At 45.3% G+C, this 19464-nt stretch overlaps 1 protein-coding gene across 1 annotated transcript; it reads left to right on the top strand.

Annotated features, from left to right (window-relative positions):
- The first annotated feature begins 1940 nt into the window (after positions 1-1940).
- LOC119387867 (lysosomal alpha-glucosidase) lies at positions 1941-17677 on the top strand. The gene is made up of 11 exons (XM_037655421.2): positions 1941-2091; positions 5832-6003; positions 7181-7297; positions 7410-7558; positions 8712-8796; positions 10315-10371; positions 11234-11376; positions 12361-12449; positions 12559-12608; positions 14700-14873; positions 15675-17677. The coding sequence occupies exons 1-11, from the start codon at positions 2000-2002 to the stop codon at positions 15741-15743; spliced, it is 1197 nt and encodes a 398-aa protein (XP_037511349.1). The 5' UTR covers positions 1941-1999; the 3' UTR covers positions 15744-17677.
- Positions 17678-19464: the final 1787 nt, after the last annotated feature.

The raw sequence follows: 19464 nt of genomic DNA, 5'->3' as shown, positions 1-19464 counted from the left end.
CGGGGTGCTATTCTGGACATTGTTAAATTGCACCATGTCATCAAATTCGCTGCATTGTCAATTTTGATTGGCCCAGGGGGCTGCTACGGCCTCTCTGATTGGCTTAAAATGCCGCCATGGTGGAATTTGACAAAATGGTGGAATTAAAAAATGTCCAGAAAAGCACCCCCTTCAAGTCGACACACGTCGGCGTTTCATGCTACAGCTAAGATTGCCGTTGGGTAGATCTAGAAAGTAGCCAAAACTCAAGCTAAAAGTAGCTAAAAGTAGCCAAAATCATCCATTCAAATTCATTTTAGCGCCAAATTTGTAGCCAAATAAAAAAAAGCGAAGTTATGAATAGCTTTTTTTGTAATGGAGCAATAAATATTATAATTTTAAATAAAAAAAACATAATTTGGCGTTCAATATTTTCCCCTCTTGCTTGGCCTTCAAGCCACAGGTAAGTTGCAGATAAATGAATTAAATACGAGTTCACTTTTAGTGCATGCGAGTTGTGTATAATAGAGTTCCTGCCAGAGTAATTTTGGGCCAACAACTCGTAGGAATAGTAAACGTTGAAGTTGTTTTTTCTTGAAGCCTTAGACCGAAATTAATTATTAGAGTTACCATAATACCATTCCAGCTTCAAATATAGCGAAATCTGGTTGAATATGAACAGTCCAGCTACTTTTTTTCTTTTTCTGGGGATATTTCTTGTTAAGTTCACACGAGAGCACGCGCTGTGCTTCAGCATTAGAAACTGGTGCGCAGCGTCAGCAGTGCGCTAACCACACGTTTACCCACATGCGCGCAGCGATCCGACTTTGCGGTCGCGCCGCGCGTCGTGTGCCTCAATACGCTCTATCTCCCTAGCGGGAGTGGGGGGGGGGGGGGGGGGGGGGGGGCGTGCGCGCGCGTCGGCCAGTATGACAGAAAAGTTTGAAAACAAGGGTTAATCTTTAGGCTTGCTTGCCAGTTCATCTGATTATAATAAAAAGTGGCTATTAAATGCGTCAAGATGGCCAGACAGTAGCTATGGAGCCAACCTGGAATTTCCATCACCAGACGGGGTCGTAAAGTGGCCTTTTTGGCACAAAGTGGCCACCAACGGCAACTTTGGCTGCAACGATCCTCGCAATGCTTCAAATTACGTAGATGTCAACCACAGTTGTATCTGCCATTTTTCTTATGTAGACGCGCGCTTAGTGCGTGATACCTGAAATACGATTTGGTAAAGCTGCTGCTTGGCACTGCTCGCTAAGTTGAACGGCTTGCTAAGTTGAACAAAATATATCGCGTTATCATAAAAAATAAAACAAATGAAAATGTGCCTTCCTCAGACGGGAGTGATCGTAACTGAAGGAACAGCAAAAAAAAAAGTGGGTGAAACTTGCTTGATACGTCCCTCTCCTCGAAAGTGTATTCTGGGCCATGGCGTTGTTGCAGTTCTTGGTCGACGCTCGCGCGATCACCTTCAAATCGCGCTCGACCGTACGTCAGTGCTTTCCAATAAACTTTCAGTTGGTAGTATACGCTTGTCCTTGTCTTCTGGTGTCCCTGTGTAGTTACGCCCCCGGCCGGGTTTCGAGTATAATGAATCACCAACTAGCCCAATCAGTCAGGGGCGTAGCCAGAATTTTTTTTTTTAGGGGGGGGGGGTCAACCATACTTTATGTATGCTCGTGCGTGATTTTGTATGTTTGCGTGTATATACACGCAAGCAAAACAAAATTCTCGCGGGGGGGGGGGGGGGGCGCTCCCCCCCCCCCCTACCCATTCTGGCTACGCCCCTGCAATCAGTCATTCTGATCAATACGTGCGTTTCGAGGTGATCTATGATTCACATTTCAATCCATGATTCACGTGTCCTAACGCAGCTGGATTGTCCTGTTTAATAACTTGATTCTTAGGGGCACAGAACCTTTCCTGCCCTCATATTTAGTTCATCTCTCAGTACAGTGCCGTGTGTACCTGCGCAGAGACGAAAGGACACCGTCTGTTCGAGAGAACTTTGTGCATGGACTCTGTACACTGGTTCAAGGGCAGCAAGCACCGCCACTACAATTTGCACAACCTCTACGGCAAGGCCATGAGCCAAGCAACAGTCAAGTAAGCGGCAGGCAGTTCGTGATATCTTCATTGTCTCGTAATTCTTGTAAACGCAGCCAATATTGAGGAAAAAAAAAACTATTTCGAATACCTTGTGGACAAAAGCGACGTGCAAGCGGCTAATGAAATGTAATGAACAACAACGCGCTATGAAGAGTAACTATAATAGGGCTCCAAGAAGCGCTTAATGTTTATTAACAGCAATGGAATTACCAATTTCATATACTGCAAATCTCGCATCTGTCACACACATATCCTATTTTAACTAACTTTTCTGTGCCAGTCAGTGTAGCATATGTTAGGAGAGCAGGATTTCTCTTGATCCACAGAGAATCGTTGTGGGCGCTTTCGTGATAATATTTGCTGCCTCCTTTTATCCAAGTATGAGAGTGATGATAAAGGTATAGTAGGGTTAATTGCAACTTTTTTTCTTTAGTTTAGGTCCTTTGTGCACTGTGCTGCGAACAACCACAAAATAAAGCATTGTAGTCGGGAACCCCCTGAGTCAATTCGAGCACCCCTTGCTGTGTTACCATTTATGATTTGCCGTTTTGCTAAAAAATTGTTACAGGCCAGCTTTACATTTCACGAATACTCGCACAACTAGGCGATTTATGCAAAACATACTTGAATAAGAAACGCCTGTTCAGCTAGAACTGTCTATTAATTATCCCTACATTTGCTGGAGTCCTCGTTAATCTAGCCATGTCGAACAAATTGCACAGTAAAAAGCGCGGCATTTATTAGCTGTGAAGCATCTTATAGCGTAGTTCAATCCGGTGGTGGTGTGCGGCGTGACCACCCTTAGTGCGCATGCGCGAACCCTTCCACACACCTCCTCTTCACACACACCCTTCTCCCCCTCTCCACTTCCCCTCACCACTTTCCCTTTCCCTTTTCTCTCTCACCACTACCCCTCTCCTCCACACATCTCCCCTTTCCTCCTCTCCACTCCCCTCTCCCCTCTCCTCTTTCTTCCTTTCCCCTACCCTTCCGAAACGCGGGCTCTGCATGTTTATTTACTTGTAGACATGCGTCCAAGGTTCCAGCCTCTTGAACATTACGTTAGGTCGAAAAAGGGTGGGGTAGGGTGAATGAAATAACAAGCTGAATCAAATGGTACAAGGTATAGCAAAATTCATTACTTACGAATAGGGAAAATGTATGCAAATTAACATTACAGACAGCGAAGCAACCTTTACGAGAAACAAGCGAGATAGCGTAAACGTCTGTGCGAAATCATACATATATAGAAAGGAAAAACACGTAAAAATATTCGTAAAATATACGTAAAAATAAACGCAAAAGTAGAAAAAACAGTTTTTACAGTGAAAAAGTAGTGCCAGTACGAACAGCCAGGTAGGAGGAAGTGACTTGAAACAGCATTCTATATACGAGGATTCGATTAGGAAAGGACTCCTTTCTAAAATAGAAACTGTTGGGTCACGTATATTCCCAACCGAATCTGGAAGCCCGTTTCGAATTCTTATCCCAGGAAGCAAAACTTTATTGCAAAACGCATGTGTTCGACCAGACGGACGTTGAAAACACGAGCATTTAAACGGCTCTAGGGGCGATACAATTACAATTGGTATCGTGATTTGACGGTGACTGCATATTGCTTTGTGCAGTAAGCAGATTAGTCCAATATCCATACGAAACTGTAGGTACGGAAGCGAAAGCGATAATTTTATTTTTGTGAGCGATGGGCAACGAAGAGTTCCGCGCAATTCTGGACAGCTTCAACATTTTTAATATGATAATCTTGGCGAGGAAACCAGATGGCAGCCGCATATTCCGGCTGAGGGCGCACGAAAGTTTGGTAGGCGAGCTCGCGAGTATGTGCGCTGTGAAGATTGGTCCGAGATAGCCTAAAGTTTGCGATGCTATTGCGGTTATCTTTTCTATGTGCCCCGACCTTGACAGCTTCGGTGAGAAATGAATACCAAAATATCTATAGCATTTCGCACTTGAGTGCGCGTCCCTTTGAAGAGAATATGTGAAGTGGGAACTCGAGAGCTTCTACCAATAGTGAGGGTTTCGCATTTGTAAGTGTTCAAACTCATTTGCCATAACTTAAACCAATGTGATATGCGTTCGAGGTCGTGTTGAAGCGCACTATGGTCACTGCCTGAATGAACGTTTTCGTAGAACAGCCATCCGTGAACGATCTGATTTTTTGACGTTACTTGCGATTTGATGTAGAGAGTGAGATGTCACCTGACTTTCTTGAGCGTGAGATTGTTTTCCAGAATTTACCAGAATTTTAATCTCAGCGTTCTTGTAATTTATTATGCGTTTAGGTGTTGAACGAAGTGAGAATTGTGGATGTTGAATTGTCACTCGGAGGAGTCTACGGCTACTGAAAGAGCCCTGTCACTAATTAAGACCAGCTATTTGCTGGTTAAAAATGAGATACATAATGTTGTTCTTTGAGAAGGTTGGTTAACAAATTGTCCAAAGAAAAAATCGAGTGCGAGTTGAAGGAATTCATTAGCAGTGCGTGATCGGGAAGTCGCGTTATTCCTGTCTCTCCTCGTACTGCAACTGAACTTTTCCTTCCATTTGCAATGACCCGTACAGCAGACACCATCACGAGCAGCTATGAATGCACTGCCACGTTACTCGGGCAACAATTTGTGACCACGACACTGTATGACGCCGAAAGCCTTTAGATCTTATTCTTACGCTGGCACTGTCTGTGATGTCATAGCGCATTGAGAAACCGTGTGAGAGCTTCTACAGTCTTCTGTTATGCATCCTTACCTCTGAATTCTTTTCTCTGATCTTTCACACTCAGTCTATTATTTCCTTGTAAAGGTGGCCAACTAAAGGTACCCTCTGATTAGCCTCCCCATCTCTCCTTTGTTATTTTAGGGGCGAAGCACCTTAGGGTCTCGCCTTGTCGGCGTGTAATGTCGTCGTCACGGTCAATCATAAACGGGTATGCGCCAGAAAACGAGGGTAAATCCCACTACTCGTCACCGGTCCATGCTATGCATATTATGAGTTAAAGGTTCGTCGTTACTGCCTAAAACGGTATGTATAGCTTAGCAGCGGTGTCAGAATCCCCGACGAAATTTACCAAGGCGATCAAGTTTCTTATCTCAAACCAGAGACGCAAACGTGCATCTCTACGGTAACGTCATCTATTTGAAACACCACTTTTTGAAACCTGTCTGCAAAGTTACGGTGCGTTAGTGGACCGGTGGCGAGTAAAGCAAAGAGTAAAGATTTTGCTATGGGAAACACCGGCGCACATGCGTCGCCTCTCCCGAGGTTTCACGTTAGTGGAGCTGAAACACCCTTCCCCACATGCTTCGCCCCTCCCCAGATTTTTTTTTTTTTTTTTACTGTGAGTTGCTTCTCGTGGCTTGAGGCACCTCCGTCTGTGATTCCTGCAAATGTAGAGACGAAAAAGCGCATATTGCGGCGCTATGCGTCGAAGGCCAGCAAAGCGGCGCGGGCATTGCTACCGTTTAGATCGACCGGGCTCAGTCATCGTTTCTAGGCGTGTAGTGGACAGCTGCACATGTTCCCCCTTCGCTTTCTTCAGCTGCGAATGCTTCGGTTTGTGAAAAGCCCTGACGGGGGATTTCGAGGTACAAGCTACTTTTAGGCGGATATTACCTTTCTCTTTCATGAAACTAGATAGTAAGACTGCCTAGTAATCAACCACATGCGGTGTTATTAAGCGATTGCACTCTGACCTTTGCATCGCCCCTTCTACATATGTGCAGTGCCCTGAACGCGCTGTCCGGAGGCCGGCGCAACCTAGTCATGTCTCGCTCGACGTTCCTGGGCAGTGGTCGCTACGTGGGCCACTGGTTGGGCGACAACGCCAGCCGCTGGCCGGACCTGGGTCACTCTATCATCGCTATGCTCGAGTTTGGCCTGCTCGGCATACCTCTGGTGATTGACTCGCATTCATCTCTGGGCCAATACGAAACATTTAATGACTCGAACGAACGGTCCATGGGAGGGTGTGAGGGAAAAGGAGGCAGACTAGTGACGTTAAATAATCAAAACTTATTGATTAACTAAAGCTGCATCAGGCGGTGTCAGCTTCATTACTCGCATATTATATCAAACTGTGTTTTGAAAACATATTTAAAGTGGTAGATGTGTGCACTTTGTATTAATTACCTGTTTTCCCTTATGAGACAAGCAGAAGCATGCATGGTTTCAATGCGTTCTTTACAGCGACATAAACGAGCACTAAAGAAGCACCTGTTTATGTGGAAACCTGTGAGATATGTACAGAACTGCCTCTAGACATGTTGTTCTTTGTGACATGCATCTCTTTTGTGAAGGAGGGGGAGGAGAGATTGAGGAGAGGAAAAGACGCTTTTTCTGCAACCCTAAATGGGAGCATGTCTCAGCGTCTGTATGGAAATGGGGAGTGGGAAATACAGGAGAGGAGAAGAAGATAACGCTTCTAATGGAGAACCTGAGCGTAGCGGCTGCATAGCGATACCTTCTCACCCTTCGCCCTCCTATAGACAGAAAGCACACCAAATTAACACCGCTACAGGTGGGTAAAAGGTGTCTTCTTTGTTATAGCTTTCTTTGCCATATATGGCTGACATCCTCAGCCACATAGGCCGTTATCGAACCGTTGATGGTGACAAGAGAATCACTCTATTTTTTAGGGACCTTTTGTGACATGTAAATGTGATGACAGCTGCGACAAACGACGCGAAACCTGAGTGAAATATTCTTTATTATTATTATACCAATCGCTCTGAAATTCTCGTCAGCTAATAACGTGCACACTAGGTGACCAGAATTAATGCTGAGATTTCAACTACGGGTTACCTAGTCAGAGGTGTGGTTTGATCTCGCTCTCATGTTAAATAATTTTCTTTATAGCCTCAAAGATAACGCTGTAAGTAATAACAAAAAACGCCACCGTGATCGGTATAAAATCTTTAGAGTATGCTTTTGAGCATGACAGTGTGATCACTAAACAATGTGGCCAAATTTTGATTTTTCTCGAGTTCTTGGTCCTCGCGAAACATACACTCCTTCACTTCATGGTGAGTCACAGAGACATACAGGTAATAAAGAAAGCTCTCGCTTTTTTCAGGTAGGCGCCGACGTATGCGGGTTTTACGACGATGCCATTGAAGAACTCTGCTTGCGCTGGATGCAGCTGGGTATCTTCTATCCTCTAGTCCGAAACAACAATGCCATTGAAAGTAGTGTAAGCATTCACTTACTTCATTTGGACACGTACACAGGATGTTTACGAGAGATGGGTTCTACGATTTACGGGGGGCGAGTTTTACCCCTTACTACCTTCGCCATACTTTCAGGCTCAAGACCCGTCGGCGTTCAGCGAAGACTACCAAGCAGTGGCACGCAATGCCCTGAAGCTTCGATACGAGCTGCTCCCTTTCCTGTACACTCTGTTTCACCACGCGCACACCAAGGGCACCACCGTGGCGAGGCCACTCTTCCACGTGTGAGCCCCAAACTCTGTACTTCATTCTTCTTCCGGTGTTGGGATAAGACATCTGCATATACTTATTACGTGTGTTTCTTGGGGAGAAAGCAATAGTCCGTTGTAGACATCAAAACTTAACATTGTCTTTCATCACCTTCCATCGTCAACATCAACCTCATCTATCAAGTCAAACTAACCAGCCCACCAGTACATCTTACGTAACGTCTAAAGGGACCCTAAACAACTTCTGAAAAAAAAAAAACAAGGAGCGAGCTCGTTATTCTCTTCTGGCGTTTCCCGTCTTTTCGGCACAATTCGTGACGCCAGAAGTCTGTTCACAATCGCTTCCTACCATGCTGTACCATGCAGTCACACGCTCGTTCTGCCTTGTCTGGCATGACTATAGTACACGATCAACTGATTTCACTTCGCTTTGCGCGTTTTCGACTGCGCAAGCGGAGATAACAGCGTGTTGCCGAAAAGCGTGATATCCTGATAGGCTCAACGCTTAGTGCTGACATTGTCCACGTGTTTTATGAAGAAATTGAGTGACTAGGTGGAGATAGCGCCTGTAGGAAGGATAGGGAAGGCGTGTAACAAGCCACTCTCTCATCTTTGAACTCGGGGTGTTTTAGGGGCCCTTTAAGATTGTTTTCCCTTGTAGACATCAAAATTTAACAGCATCGCGAAGAAAGCCTGATTAGCTCGGTTTAATGTTCCATTGAAACGCACGTACTGTGAGATAAATGGATAGAAAGTAAAATGGAAGCTGAACATTAGGTGGTCAGAAATGATCCGTGATCCGAGGCAATATATGACGCGACCTATATGCTTCTTTCTCTTGCTGTACACATACAGAGCGGCAGAAACAAGAATACAAATATCCGCTCCTCTGTAGATTCCCAGGTCGAATAGGAAAATCAAATAATAATTAAAGACTACTAATTTCGTATTGCAAATTTCGAATATTCAAATACCCCAACTTAACAGACAAACAAAAAATCAGTACAGGCGAGATTAATAAAATGCAAACGCTTGGATGGAAATGACACTGAAAAAAAAGAAAGAAAGGAAGCATGGGGTTCATTCTCTTTTTGCAGGGGCAAGGCGTGTTTTCTATCGGTTGAAAATAGCTTTTTCTTTTCTTTTCTTGTCTTCTTCTGTTCACTAGGTTTCCAAACGACACGGAGACGTATGAAATTGACAAGCAGTTCATGTGGGGCGAGGCCCTTCTGATGACTCCCGTCCTCGAACCGGTAAAAGGTTCAATATTTCATTTTCCCCGCGCGTACGCCTCACGTACTTCGCACAAAAGGCCGCACGGCAAATAAGTATTGACGAGCGAATACCGCGAAAGGTTACATCCTGCAGTCACGTCCGTCATAGGAAGGAGGTAATCTTATTCTGCAAAGACGTAAAGGGAAAAGAAATGCGTCTATGAATAATGGAATCTACATACCACCGTGAAGAACGAGGCAGTTGAGCTTGTGCAAGGCATGCCACAATGTGAAACACTTCACTTGCTTTTTTTTGCTGGTCAATTGAACTAGTAAAACGTGATTATGGTTAGACACGAAATAGCGTTACGTCGGTCATTTTACTTGAACCATCTCGAGAATGGCTCAGGCTGCGCTAAAACGTTAACAGTATCTGCTAGGACTGCATGTTCGCTTGCTATTCTTAAGTTTTCACCATGCTCTGCTAAGTAAGCTTTTTTACGAAGAACGTGTCCCGAAAACGAAGACGGGTGCTCGTGAAATTGTTAGGGAAGGTAAAAAATAAATGCCGCGCGTTTTTATCAATGATGGGGCCCTGCATACTCTTCGCGAACTGTGAATAGTTCTCTACTAAGCAGAATATAGCATCTGAAGTAGAGGGCAAATTTAGCCCGTTTACATAAGTGGCATTATAAGGTCTACTTCAAATAATAAGGTAAATACCGGTTTTCGCGTTTCGTATCTTAAGGACGGCAATATAAGCTGCGTAAACGATTCTCTTCATGCGTTATGAAGTAAGTATGGATTTGTCATTTGAAATTTGGTTTGCCTATGATGGGGGACATGGTAACGCTCTATATTTTCACGGGGTCGTGACGTCGACGAAGGCAGCAGTCAGCACGTCCGAGATGAAACTCTTTATTTGGCCGAACTTGTGGCCTGGAAACTGAAAGTCAAACTACAGCAATACACTGATAGCGGCGAACAGAGCGTCGACCGTCGATCAACTGACAAGCGGTCAAGCGCGTCGGCTTTTATACAGGCGCTATCGAACTTTCCAGCGATATCGCTGGTGGCGGCGTTATCTCTCGACAAAGCTGGAACATTTGCGTGCGGCGCGCAATCTTAACAAAACGATCTACTACAATCGCGAAGCTTCTCGAACACTGCTTCACGGACAGCGTCGAGCGTTGATAACCGTTCTTGCTGGTCAAACCCGAATACATCAAAAGAAAACAAGAAGTGGGCGTGGCAATATCTTATCCGTAACGCTCTACGACAACGCTCTACGTAATGCTCAGACGTAACGCTCTATATCTTGCAGTATTTCAACTGTCAATTACTCTGTAAATTCATCCGATATGACTGCTATCGTAAGAGTATTAGCGAACTCTTTATACGCTTCACACGGAGAGTGGGTTGTTTCGCCGGGAAGTAGGTACTTTTGTTGACAGACCTATCCAAATGTCATGCGCTGGTCTAGCTTATGCAAAGCGTCCCTCAAATGTCTCCCAAAAAAACAGTGCAGCAAAGAGTAACTCTCATTTTCCTGTCTAGGGAGTTGTCTCCGTGGACGGCTACTTTCCTGCGGGAAAGTGGTATGACTACCACACGGTAAGCAGCAGCTCATCCTCAGTGCCTAAGGGGTCATGAAACATAGTCCCGTGCCTGCAAAGTTCATTGCATAGCGCTCGAAGTGAACCTTCCTATTTACTGGCGCTTGCTTCGGTACATTGGCGTGACCACCAGTAGTCACACCTAATTAATAGCTGCAGCAGCTTAGCTTGCATGCACTTAAAAACACATTTTTCCATGTTCATATAATGAGCTTCCGGCAGGTTTCCCAGACCCGTCCGACGAAAGCACGTCAGTAGAGCTTTATGGACTTCACTCACATTTTCCTTATGCTGTGCAAGTCACCTCACAATACAGGTTTCCTACCGTCCGCAATGAGCAATGGGCGTTTCCAATTGCGAACGGTCGGACGAGGGAGTTTCTAGGCTGCGAAACGTCCGAGAGCAAGCGTGACCAAGAGCAAGCCTCACACGGCTTTTTATCTGCATATTGTTTACTCAAGATAACTGAGCTTATCAATATGTGGCTGCTAATGTGTCATTCGATAGCACATGGGCAGGTGTATTTCGCTGGGAGAGGCTTTCGTCCTGCGGTGTACTAAAGTCGGACTGAAGTTGGACTGAAGTTGGACTCAAGTTGGACTCAAGTAGGACTGCTGCTTCTTAGGATGATGACAATAATGATGTAGACGACATATGCGAGATTAACCTGCGCTCTAATAGATGAGAGGTTCACCTGCACTCTAATAAAGACGTTCTTGACAGGACAATCCTTAACTAATCGTTGCTGTGTCTATTCTACTCTTCCGTAATAGTTCAGCTTTTATAAATAACAGCTCTTTTTTTTCTTCACTAATACGGCTTCAAATTTGTTTCTTCTCTGCGACTGTGCCATGGAACAGGGTCGGGAATTCTCAAACTACAAGAGCGGCCAATGGCTTCCCGTCTACTCGCCGCTGTTCGACCCGAACCGGCCGTGTAACTTGCACGTCCGTGGCGGCTCTGTGATCCCCATGCAGGGACACGCGAACACAACCACCGTGAGGTAAAAATAGCATCTAATATTCAGCAAAAAAAAAAAAATCAACACCATACATAGCTCGAAGAGGACTAAACGACATTCCAACAAGTGTTCTCAAATTCATGCTACGGACACATGTTGAGAACGTTGTCAAAGCTCGTAAGTACCTTTGACTATATCTGTAATCCGTGGTATGGTTACTGTTGATCACATCACACAACGTCGTTCACATCTGAGAGCGCCATTTCCCTACTCAGTTTCCAATAGGCTTTGGAGAAACTAAAAGGCATGCACTTATTTAGTGTAGACCCTTTGTAGACCACAGTAGAACACCTATGGAATGCAGGAGCTCTAGACGTAGACGTAATTTGTAGACCTATGTAAACCATAGACGTGGGCCTGCGAGCAGGACGTTGGGCGCGTAGTGGTCTCGGTACCTTTGGACTGAACATAAGTACTTGGCAAAGGATGAAGCAAGGCAAAACGTCAAAAAGGAGGGGGAGGAAAACAGGTTAGCATTTCACTATGCATACCTCTTGGTTGAGCTGAAGCAAAAGTAAACGACGCTAAATAAGCCCATTAAAATCCCATTCGGACAAAGCAAGTGTGCAGCCATAATAATGACAAATCACATACTTTTACTCATTACGAACGCAAAACTGCAAAGGCAATTTAGCTCTGTGCATAGTACCTCCATTAGAATTAATCCACGTGACAGGAATAATTTGAAGGTATAGTATGCCACAGCTCCCATTTCGTCAGTACATTAGAGCAAGGTAGGACAGAAAAACAGTGATGAATAGTGTGAGCAATTGACGAAGGAGACAGCCCGTGACAAGTTCGTAATGAAGTCGATTTTGTTTCCTGTGCATTGAAGAAGTACAAGCACACAGTCTGCAGCTTCAGGTTACAACAAGGAAACCTCATTAGAGCCACTATTCACTGGTACCGAGAAAACATCAAGGGCTTTCCTTTGACCGCTCAATATATTTTTTTCCTATTACGCAGTCGCAGGAATCCCATGAAGCTTTTGGTAGCACTTAATGCGTCTGGCGAAGCCGTCGGTGACCTTTACTGGGACGACGGAGAGACAAGAGGTGAGCCGTACACTGTCGTCAAGAAACGCTCGGCTGCACGGCTGCAATCACGATTTCGAGCATATGGTTACGAGTGACCGACATGCGTTTTTATTTCTAACTCCTGCAGATGCACAAGTTCTGGAGGAATACGTGTACCTCAAGTTTCGTGCAATGAATGTAAGTGTTAGCGTACGTTCGAACACAAGAAATGTATATGGCCCGGGATTCATTGAAAATATAAATTTCTGCTCTATCCGAGGTATGGCGCTCTTATAATCGATCATCATCTAGGACGCAAACTCAACTACTATATGAGACTGAATTCGCTGTCCAAGCTTCACCAAGGTTATGTTTTTTTTTTGTCAGCACAGCTGTTATGGTCGAGGTCTGGCGTATGTCGTAGATAGAAGATTATCATCATCACGAACCGGCACGTCCTTAATCACCGCCGAAGCACTTTGTACGGATGCTTAACAAGAGACGCTGAAACGTGTGGCACCGGTGTTCATCACTGGTTTAATACCGATGGTTCGTTTAAGTTTCCCTTAACTAAAAAGGCGAGAGAACGACTAGAGAGAGAGAGAGAGAGAGAGAAAGAGAAAGAGAGAAATAAAGAGAAAGAGCAAAAAGAAAGGGAATAAATACTGAGAAAAGATAGAAAGACAAGAGAGATAATAAAATGAGAGAAAGGCAGGGAGGTCAACCAGAATTCTAGCATACGGTTTGCTATTTTGCACTAAGGGGAGGGGAAAAGGGAAAGAAAGATGGTAAAGAAAGCGGAGAGGAGAGCAGGACGCGTGATAAAAAAACACGAATGAATAAAAGAAGGGTGTACAGCGGGAGTACTATAGCCTATTCAATAGTCCACACTGCCACGCAAAAAGAGAAAGAAACAAACATAAACAGAAAAAGAGAAAGACGCAGACTCAAAAACGGATAAAAATTGCGGCACTTTGCACTAAGTTGCGCAAAGCTTGGCACAACGAAGCACGGGCCCGTCGCCGCTCGTATTCCCCGTCGACCGACAGGTCTAGCTTCGAGATGCGCGGCTTCCTCCTCGGGAGCACGCAGCCAGGCTATGAGGTATAGAGTGGAGGTTGCGCGCAATGTCTCCGTCGGTGGGTGTGGCTTAGCTACTGCGCATGCGCGGCTTGGCCAGCTGGTGCGGTACTTGGTCGCTAGACGAAGCGATGCTTGCTTCCTCTTTCTTCCCACCTTTTTTTCTCTCTCTACCTTCTCTCTTTCGTTGATGTTCTCTGTCTCTATTTCTTTTTCTTTATGCATTTTCTCTTTCTCATTCTTTCTGTGCTACGCTTTACTCTCTCCCCTCCTCCTTTCCCTCAACATCTCTACTCCTCACGCTCACTTCCCTTTCCCACCACCTTGCTACACTACACTATACAAGGCTATGCTATGCTCTGCTAGCGTGCCTGGATAGCCGTGTGGTTAGGACGCTCGCCTTCGGATCGAAGGTACGTGGTTTCGAATCCAGCCTCGTGAACAATTTCTTTTCGGCAAGAATTTTTCTCTTTCTCTTTCTTTATATCTTTCTTTCCATCTGTTTGTTTGTTTCTCTCTTTCTTTATCTCTCTCTTTCTCTCTGTACTCGTTCTCAGGGTTATTACAGGCCACGCCGTAGCGGAGAGTAGAGGGATCTGCCCAATTTCTGTGGCACATATTCGTTCATGATGATGATAGTCTTCGGGCACGTTCACACACTGTACGCTGAGGTAGAGCAGCTTCGCTATTAAAAAGTGGAGCAAGCAGGTATATAGTATAGTATAGTATATCAAGGGGTGTGAAAGTGACAGGCGAGAGGGTAAAAGCCTAGCCAAGCCAGAGCTAGCTAGGTGCCCACCGCCTCTGCTGTGACCCGGTCTTGCGCGACTTACTGCAAGCTACGCTAATTTTTCATATGCCGTACGTGTCTCGAATACTTTCGCAGCCGAATCATTATCGCACAAGTGCTCATGAAACTGAGCAAGCTAATATACATATGCCTACATCTGTGTCATTTGAAGTCTCTGACCACTTTGTAGCAAACTTTTACATAATAGCTTTAATAGAGAGTTGGTAATTAATAGAGAGTTGATAACTGATAATAGAGAGTTGATAACTTTGACGTTGCGTATTTGTGTGAATACAGAAATAAAATAACAGACAAGAGCATTCGAACTACCTGAAGTGTGCTCTGCGAGAGAGCGCCAAGAGGACTCTATCACATAAACAATCGCCACGGTGCTCCAACTATCGACTGATGTCGCGCAGAACACTCTGGAGATCTGCAGCTACCAGTACAAGAAGCTGTTCAACTCGACGTTCGACGAGTTGGCCATCATGTCTGTTCGTGTCCTGGGAATCCGCCGGAGGCCCGCCCGCGTCGAACTGGATGGCTACTATCTCCTCTCGCGCCGACAGTACCGGTGGCACCACAGCAACAAGGTTGGTGCGGCACCCCGCCACTCGCTCCCACGTTCTCCGCTGCGCCGTCTGTGCGTGTGCGGAAACAAGTTTTCCGTGGTAAACACGAAACAGCGCGACTTTTTCAGACAGGTACAATACTGAAGGCAACGACACGGACGAGCGCTGACCGCGCTGACTTTAATCAAAGATGAATTAAAGCGTGACATGTCTTCCTGGCATAATTACACGTGCTCCTCTAGAAATGACAGTTCTTTCTTATACATGGTGAGCTTTCATGCGCTATCTGAGCAGCTTCAATGATTTCGTGAGCGCTTTGGTCTCGATGTCCGCCGATGATAGTGGCTTCTTCGAACAAAAAGGCGCATCCACAGGTGCGGCAGTTAATAGCTATACAGAAAGCCTACTTTGTCGCAAAAAGAACTGTCATTTCTAGAGGAGCACGTGTAATGATGCCAGAAAGTCATGTCAAGCTTTAATTTTTTTTTGAAATTTTTTTCCGTAACACGTACAACTTTCGTGTGCAATAAAACTTCCGTTGAAAGTCAGCCCTTGTCCGTGTCATTTCTTTTAGTATTGTCCCCGTTTGCTTCCAGTGGCAGACCGCATTACAGGTGACATTAAAACCATCGCGAGTATGCAGATATTTTGTGCTGTAATGAGGGAATGAACACAAGCCAACCTTTTCGATTACCACAGCCAGTAAGAGTAACCCACTATAAATGTTCGGCCAAACAATTTCGTCCACTCAATGTGGCTGGTAGCAACAAACAGAGAAAAAGCTCCGTCGTCATATTCCGGTTCTCTTCCTTCTTCTCGCAGGTCATGGACTTGAAGCAGATTCTCATGCCTCTCAGGAAAAACACCACCGTCCGATGGTATATGTCGTGACATAGGCGTCCCGATAAACTCGGTTTCGTCGCGGCCGAGCGAACTGGCAGCGACCGTGGCCGCTGCTTGCGAGATAGCGAGAGCAAGTGGCCCGTGACGCCGTCCCCGAAGCGGACAAGACGACCACGCGGGGCTGTGCGATGTGCGGGGTGCGCCTACTCCTGCGACTGCTGCAGAAGAGGAAAGAGCGCCCTGCGATTGTTCTAAGTCAGACTTTGCCGTGGACCTCGCATTGCTGTGTGAAACAGTTCTAATGTGTATGCTGTGTGCCGTCGCACATCTACGTGAGACGGCACTGCCGTATTAACAGGGAGTTGGGGCCGGACCGAACAATACCGTCTCCCGGTACAATTTCCGGCCGCAAGTGCGCATACTTACCCGCATCGTCAGCTTTGATGTCAACGCTGAATAGAAAACGGCTATTGTCCCACAAGAAAACCACACGTTGACTGCCATAACTTCTTATAACAGTGACCTTCGGTGCGCCTGGTTCCTTTATTATATTGATCGTTGTTGTTTCCTGACCAGAAGCCGCATTCGCGGAGTTCTATTGAATGGAAAGGTGAAAGTGATATTGACAACGTATATCACGACTGTCTCGACTGTGAGCATCGAACGCTCGCCAAAGTGATCTCTGTGGGAACCTGCTTTCCGCATTAGCTTTTCGAAGAGACAAGGCGATGTTCTTATAAGTTGTTATTGAGTACATATTGATGCTCGTGAAGCGCAAACGCAATTAAGCTTCGGAAGAGACCTTATGGCGGTTGCGATCGCTACCGCTAGTCTGCGTCTAAGCGCCGCCGTTTCTGTTGACTAGAGACTCCAAAAGGATTAGGACGCAAGGCCATAGAAGACGAACAAAGCAGGCCCAACTAATAAGCCCACGGCGTCCATAAACAGTGTTGGCTGTCGCCGTTGGTAGCACGAAAAAGTCAGTATCAGCTTGCTGTAATCCACAGAGAGGGGAAACGTTGTAGGTGGTATATACATATTGCCCAAAGAGAATACATAAGGTCCCAGGCCACAGTGAAAGGAAATACAAGAATGATGAATGTAATGCCCTCCCTGCCTGAGGTATGGCTACACATGTTAAGACTGCTGATTGCGTAGCGGCTATCAGAATTTACCTTTGGGACTAGAATGAACGATTATCGTAGGCTTAAAGAAACGCCGCTATTAGCTACGCAAAGTACATAGTGTCCGATGGACGGTCACATCTGCGTGACCATTGCGCCATATAAGGCTCAGCAAGCTTAGGTTTGAAATCAGCTCGACCTGAGTGAGACTGAGAGCATCAGCATACCAAGAGAAGTACAGTGTTTTCTGATGGTAAAAAAAAAAAAAAACACGCAAACGGAGAGCGGAGGAAGCAAAATACAGCTCACTAGGGAAAGTGCGCACAATTACAATATTTTTTCGACCAAATCTGCTTCAACTTCAGTGGCAAAGTAAAAAATGACGTTTAGTAAAGGAAACGTAACAAGGATGCGATGTCGCCATCAGAATTATGCCAAACTTAGCCTACAAGCCACTCTTAGCAACGCTGTGTGCCTCGAGGGTATACTCAGTTGAATTAAACACTTTGTTACTTTTGGTTCGCCATTTTGTGCAGTATCGATTGTGCTCTTTTTTATAGGCGGTACTTTGATAATGAGTAACATTTTTGAAAAGGCGAAGTGACATTTGTAAGAGCTTTGAATATAACATACCTTTAGTATGGCACTTAACACTGCCATATAAAAACCCACGGATATGTTACGGGCATTATTATTGTTATCTTGTATGATACCACTGTTCTTGTATGTAGGTTTATATTCATTTCCAGCTGTCTGTCTGCGATTGCAGAATGTGCTATGTTTTCGTGAAAGAAAAGCTTGTTTTCGAATGACCAAAAAGTCGAAATTATTTGCTTATAAATAAATTCTTGAAGATATCGCAATACGCAAAATTCTTTCCGTCCAGGAACGATAGTTCAGTGGCAATCGAGGCCATTCATCGAGAGTTACCTGGTTTAGATGTGCTATTACGAACGGAATACACCGGAGAAAATGACGTACATATTGCATCCAAGCCATATGGTTCGCGTCCTCGTTACTCCTTTCTGTTCTACGTGAGTGCATTTATTTTGTTCAAACCACGTCACTCTTAATTCGAGTAGACTGGCCAAACGTTTGTTCGCCACGTGTACGCTTCCCATGGCACCATTGTGGTCATCGTCGGGGTGCTTCCTCATCCTTGAAACCTGAACATCATCGGAGACATTACTGCATAATGGAACGCAAAGTATTTTTTGTTGCAGCAGATTGTTTCCGTGAACTACCCTTACAAATGCCTATAACTTCACGTGGAATCGACTCTAGGAGCTGCCTGAGTGATGCGTAAGCGTTTGCTATATACTTCTCACCGACTGTTCTGTAGGCTAGGGGGGGAGGTGGAGGTTTGATAGGTTTAGTTTGACGTTTACCAACAAGATAACCTTGAATAACAACACAACCTTGATTAAATGTAGTGAACAGGATACGGAATTTCATAGCGTGACTGGCAACGATCTCAGTTGGGCTTTCAAAGATGTCCTAGGAAAAAAAATTCGGCAGGTCCCACGGCTTGTGGGAATCGGTTTCGTGCGAAGCAGTCAGAGAGTAGTTCTATGCCGCATTTTTTGGCTTTGAGCCAAGCATTACGAGGTAGATCGACGTGTTTTTGTAAGTGTAGTATTAGTTTGCGCATTGTGGGCTTACCAGGCACGTCGACGACAACACTGGTGTTTAAAGGGTAACCTATGGTCTGACGTAAGGTCAGCCCATACGTCAGTATTATCGGAACGAAGTGCACTTCACGGTGCGACGATGTGAATATCATACGTAACTTTCGTTAGCGTATTACTACGGGGTCGAGCAACGCTTGAATATAGCTTGCTGACTCATAAAAATACAAATGTAATGTTTATTAGACTGCTAGAAAGCGGATCCAACACTGGAACCATAACTGACGTTAACCCGACATGACGCCTGTATCATAGGAGTACTTATGTAACGTTTATTGCTTTGATATAAAATTATATAGCGAGCACTGCAGCTACAACTGACGTTGCATCGACATTACGCCTGCATAGGGTGTTTTTACAACGCATGTTCTAGACTTGGCGTGGCTCTGTGGTAGAATACATGGCTGCCACGCAGAATGCTTGGGTTTGATTCCTGCTATCCGAATTCTTATCCTTTGCATTCGTTGAGTCACCGCTGCCGATGTCTGCTATTTTCTTAACGTTCTCGTATTTGGATTACCAATGTCTGTTCTTGCCGTTCCTTTGTTGGTATAAACTGTCATTCACCTCTGGCGCATACTCGTACACCGCGGCCCGTGGTAAACGAGTACGTGCCACACGTGTCTGGAGGAAAGGGTATGACGGGGCTGCATGCAAACGTACGGTGACCCTTTTCTCCCCAATACCTTGCTGCGGCCAACACGCGGCCTCGGCTGTCTCGGCATGAGCATTCATCTGGCTGCAATCTATCCACAGTCTGCATGGTGATTTAGTTGACACCTAGCGTCATTGTGGGCGGGTCTCCATTTCATTAAAGCATTTCTCGCCGATATGCTGGTCCGGTTTGCACGAGAGTTGACCTTGTGGTAGTCTTGGAGCGCGCATTACTCCACTAATACCAGCTGCAAGATTGGTCCCGCACACCAGCACGACATCCCAGTGATAGATGAAGCTGTC

Source organism: Rhipicephalus sanguineus, chromosome 3 (genome assembly GCF_013339695.2).
Source record: "Rhipicephalus sanguineus isolate Rsan-2018 chromosome 3, BIME_Rsan_1.4, whole genome shotgun sequence".
Lineage (NCBI taxonomy): Eukaryota > Metazoa > Arthropoda > Arachnida > Ixodida > Ixodidae > Rhipicephalus > Rhipicephalus sanguineus.
The sequence above is the reverse complement of the archived record's forward strand: the minus strand, read 5'-3'. Positions and strand labels throughout refer to the sequence as shown.

What these genes read in the sequence shown, in the direction of transcription:
- LOC119387867 (XM_037655421.2), top strand. Translation starts at nt 2,000, where the DNA reads ATGGACTCTGTACACTGGTTCAAGGGCAGCAAGCACCGCCACTACAAT. An exon ending in GCCTGCTCGGCATACCTCTG is followed by an intron (nt 6,004 to 7,180) that starts GTGATTGACTCG and finishes CGCTTTTTTCAG; the next exon opens with GTAGGCGCCGACGTATGCGG. An exon ending in AGTGGTATGACTACCACACG is followed by an intron (nt 10,372 to 11,233) that starts GTAAGCAGCAGC and finishes GCCATGGAACAG; the next exon opens with GGTCGGGAATTCTCAAACTA.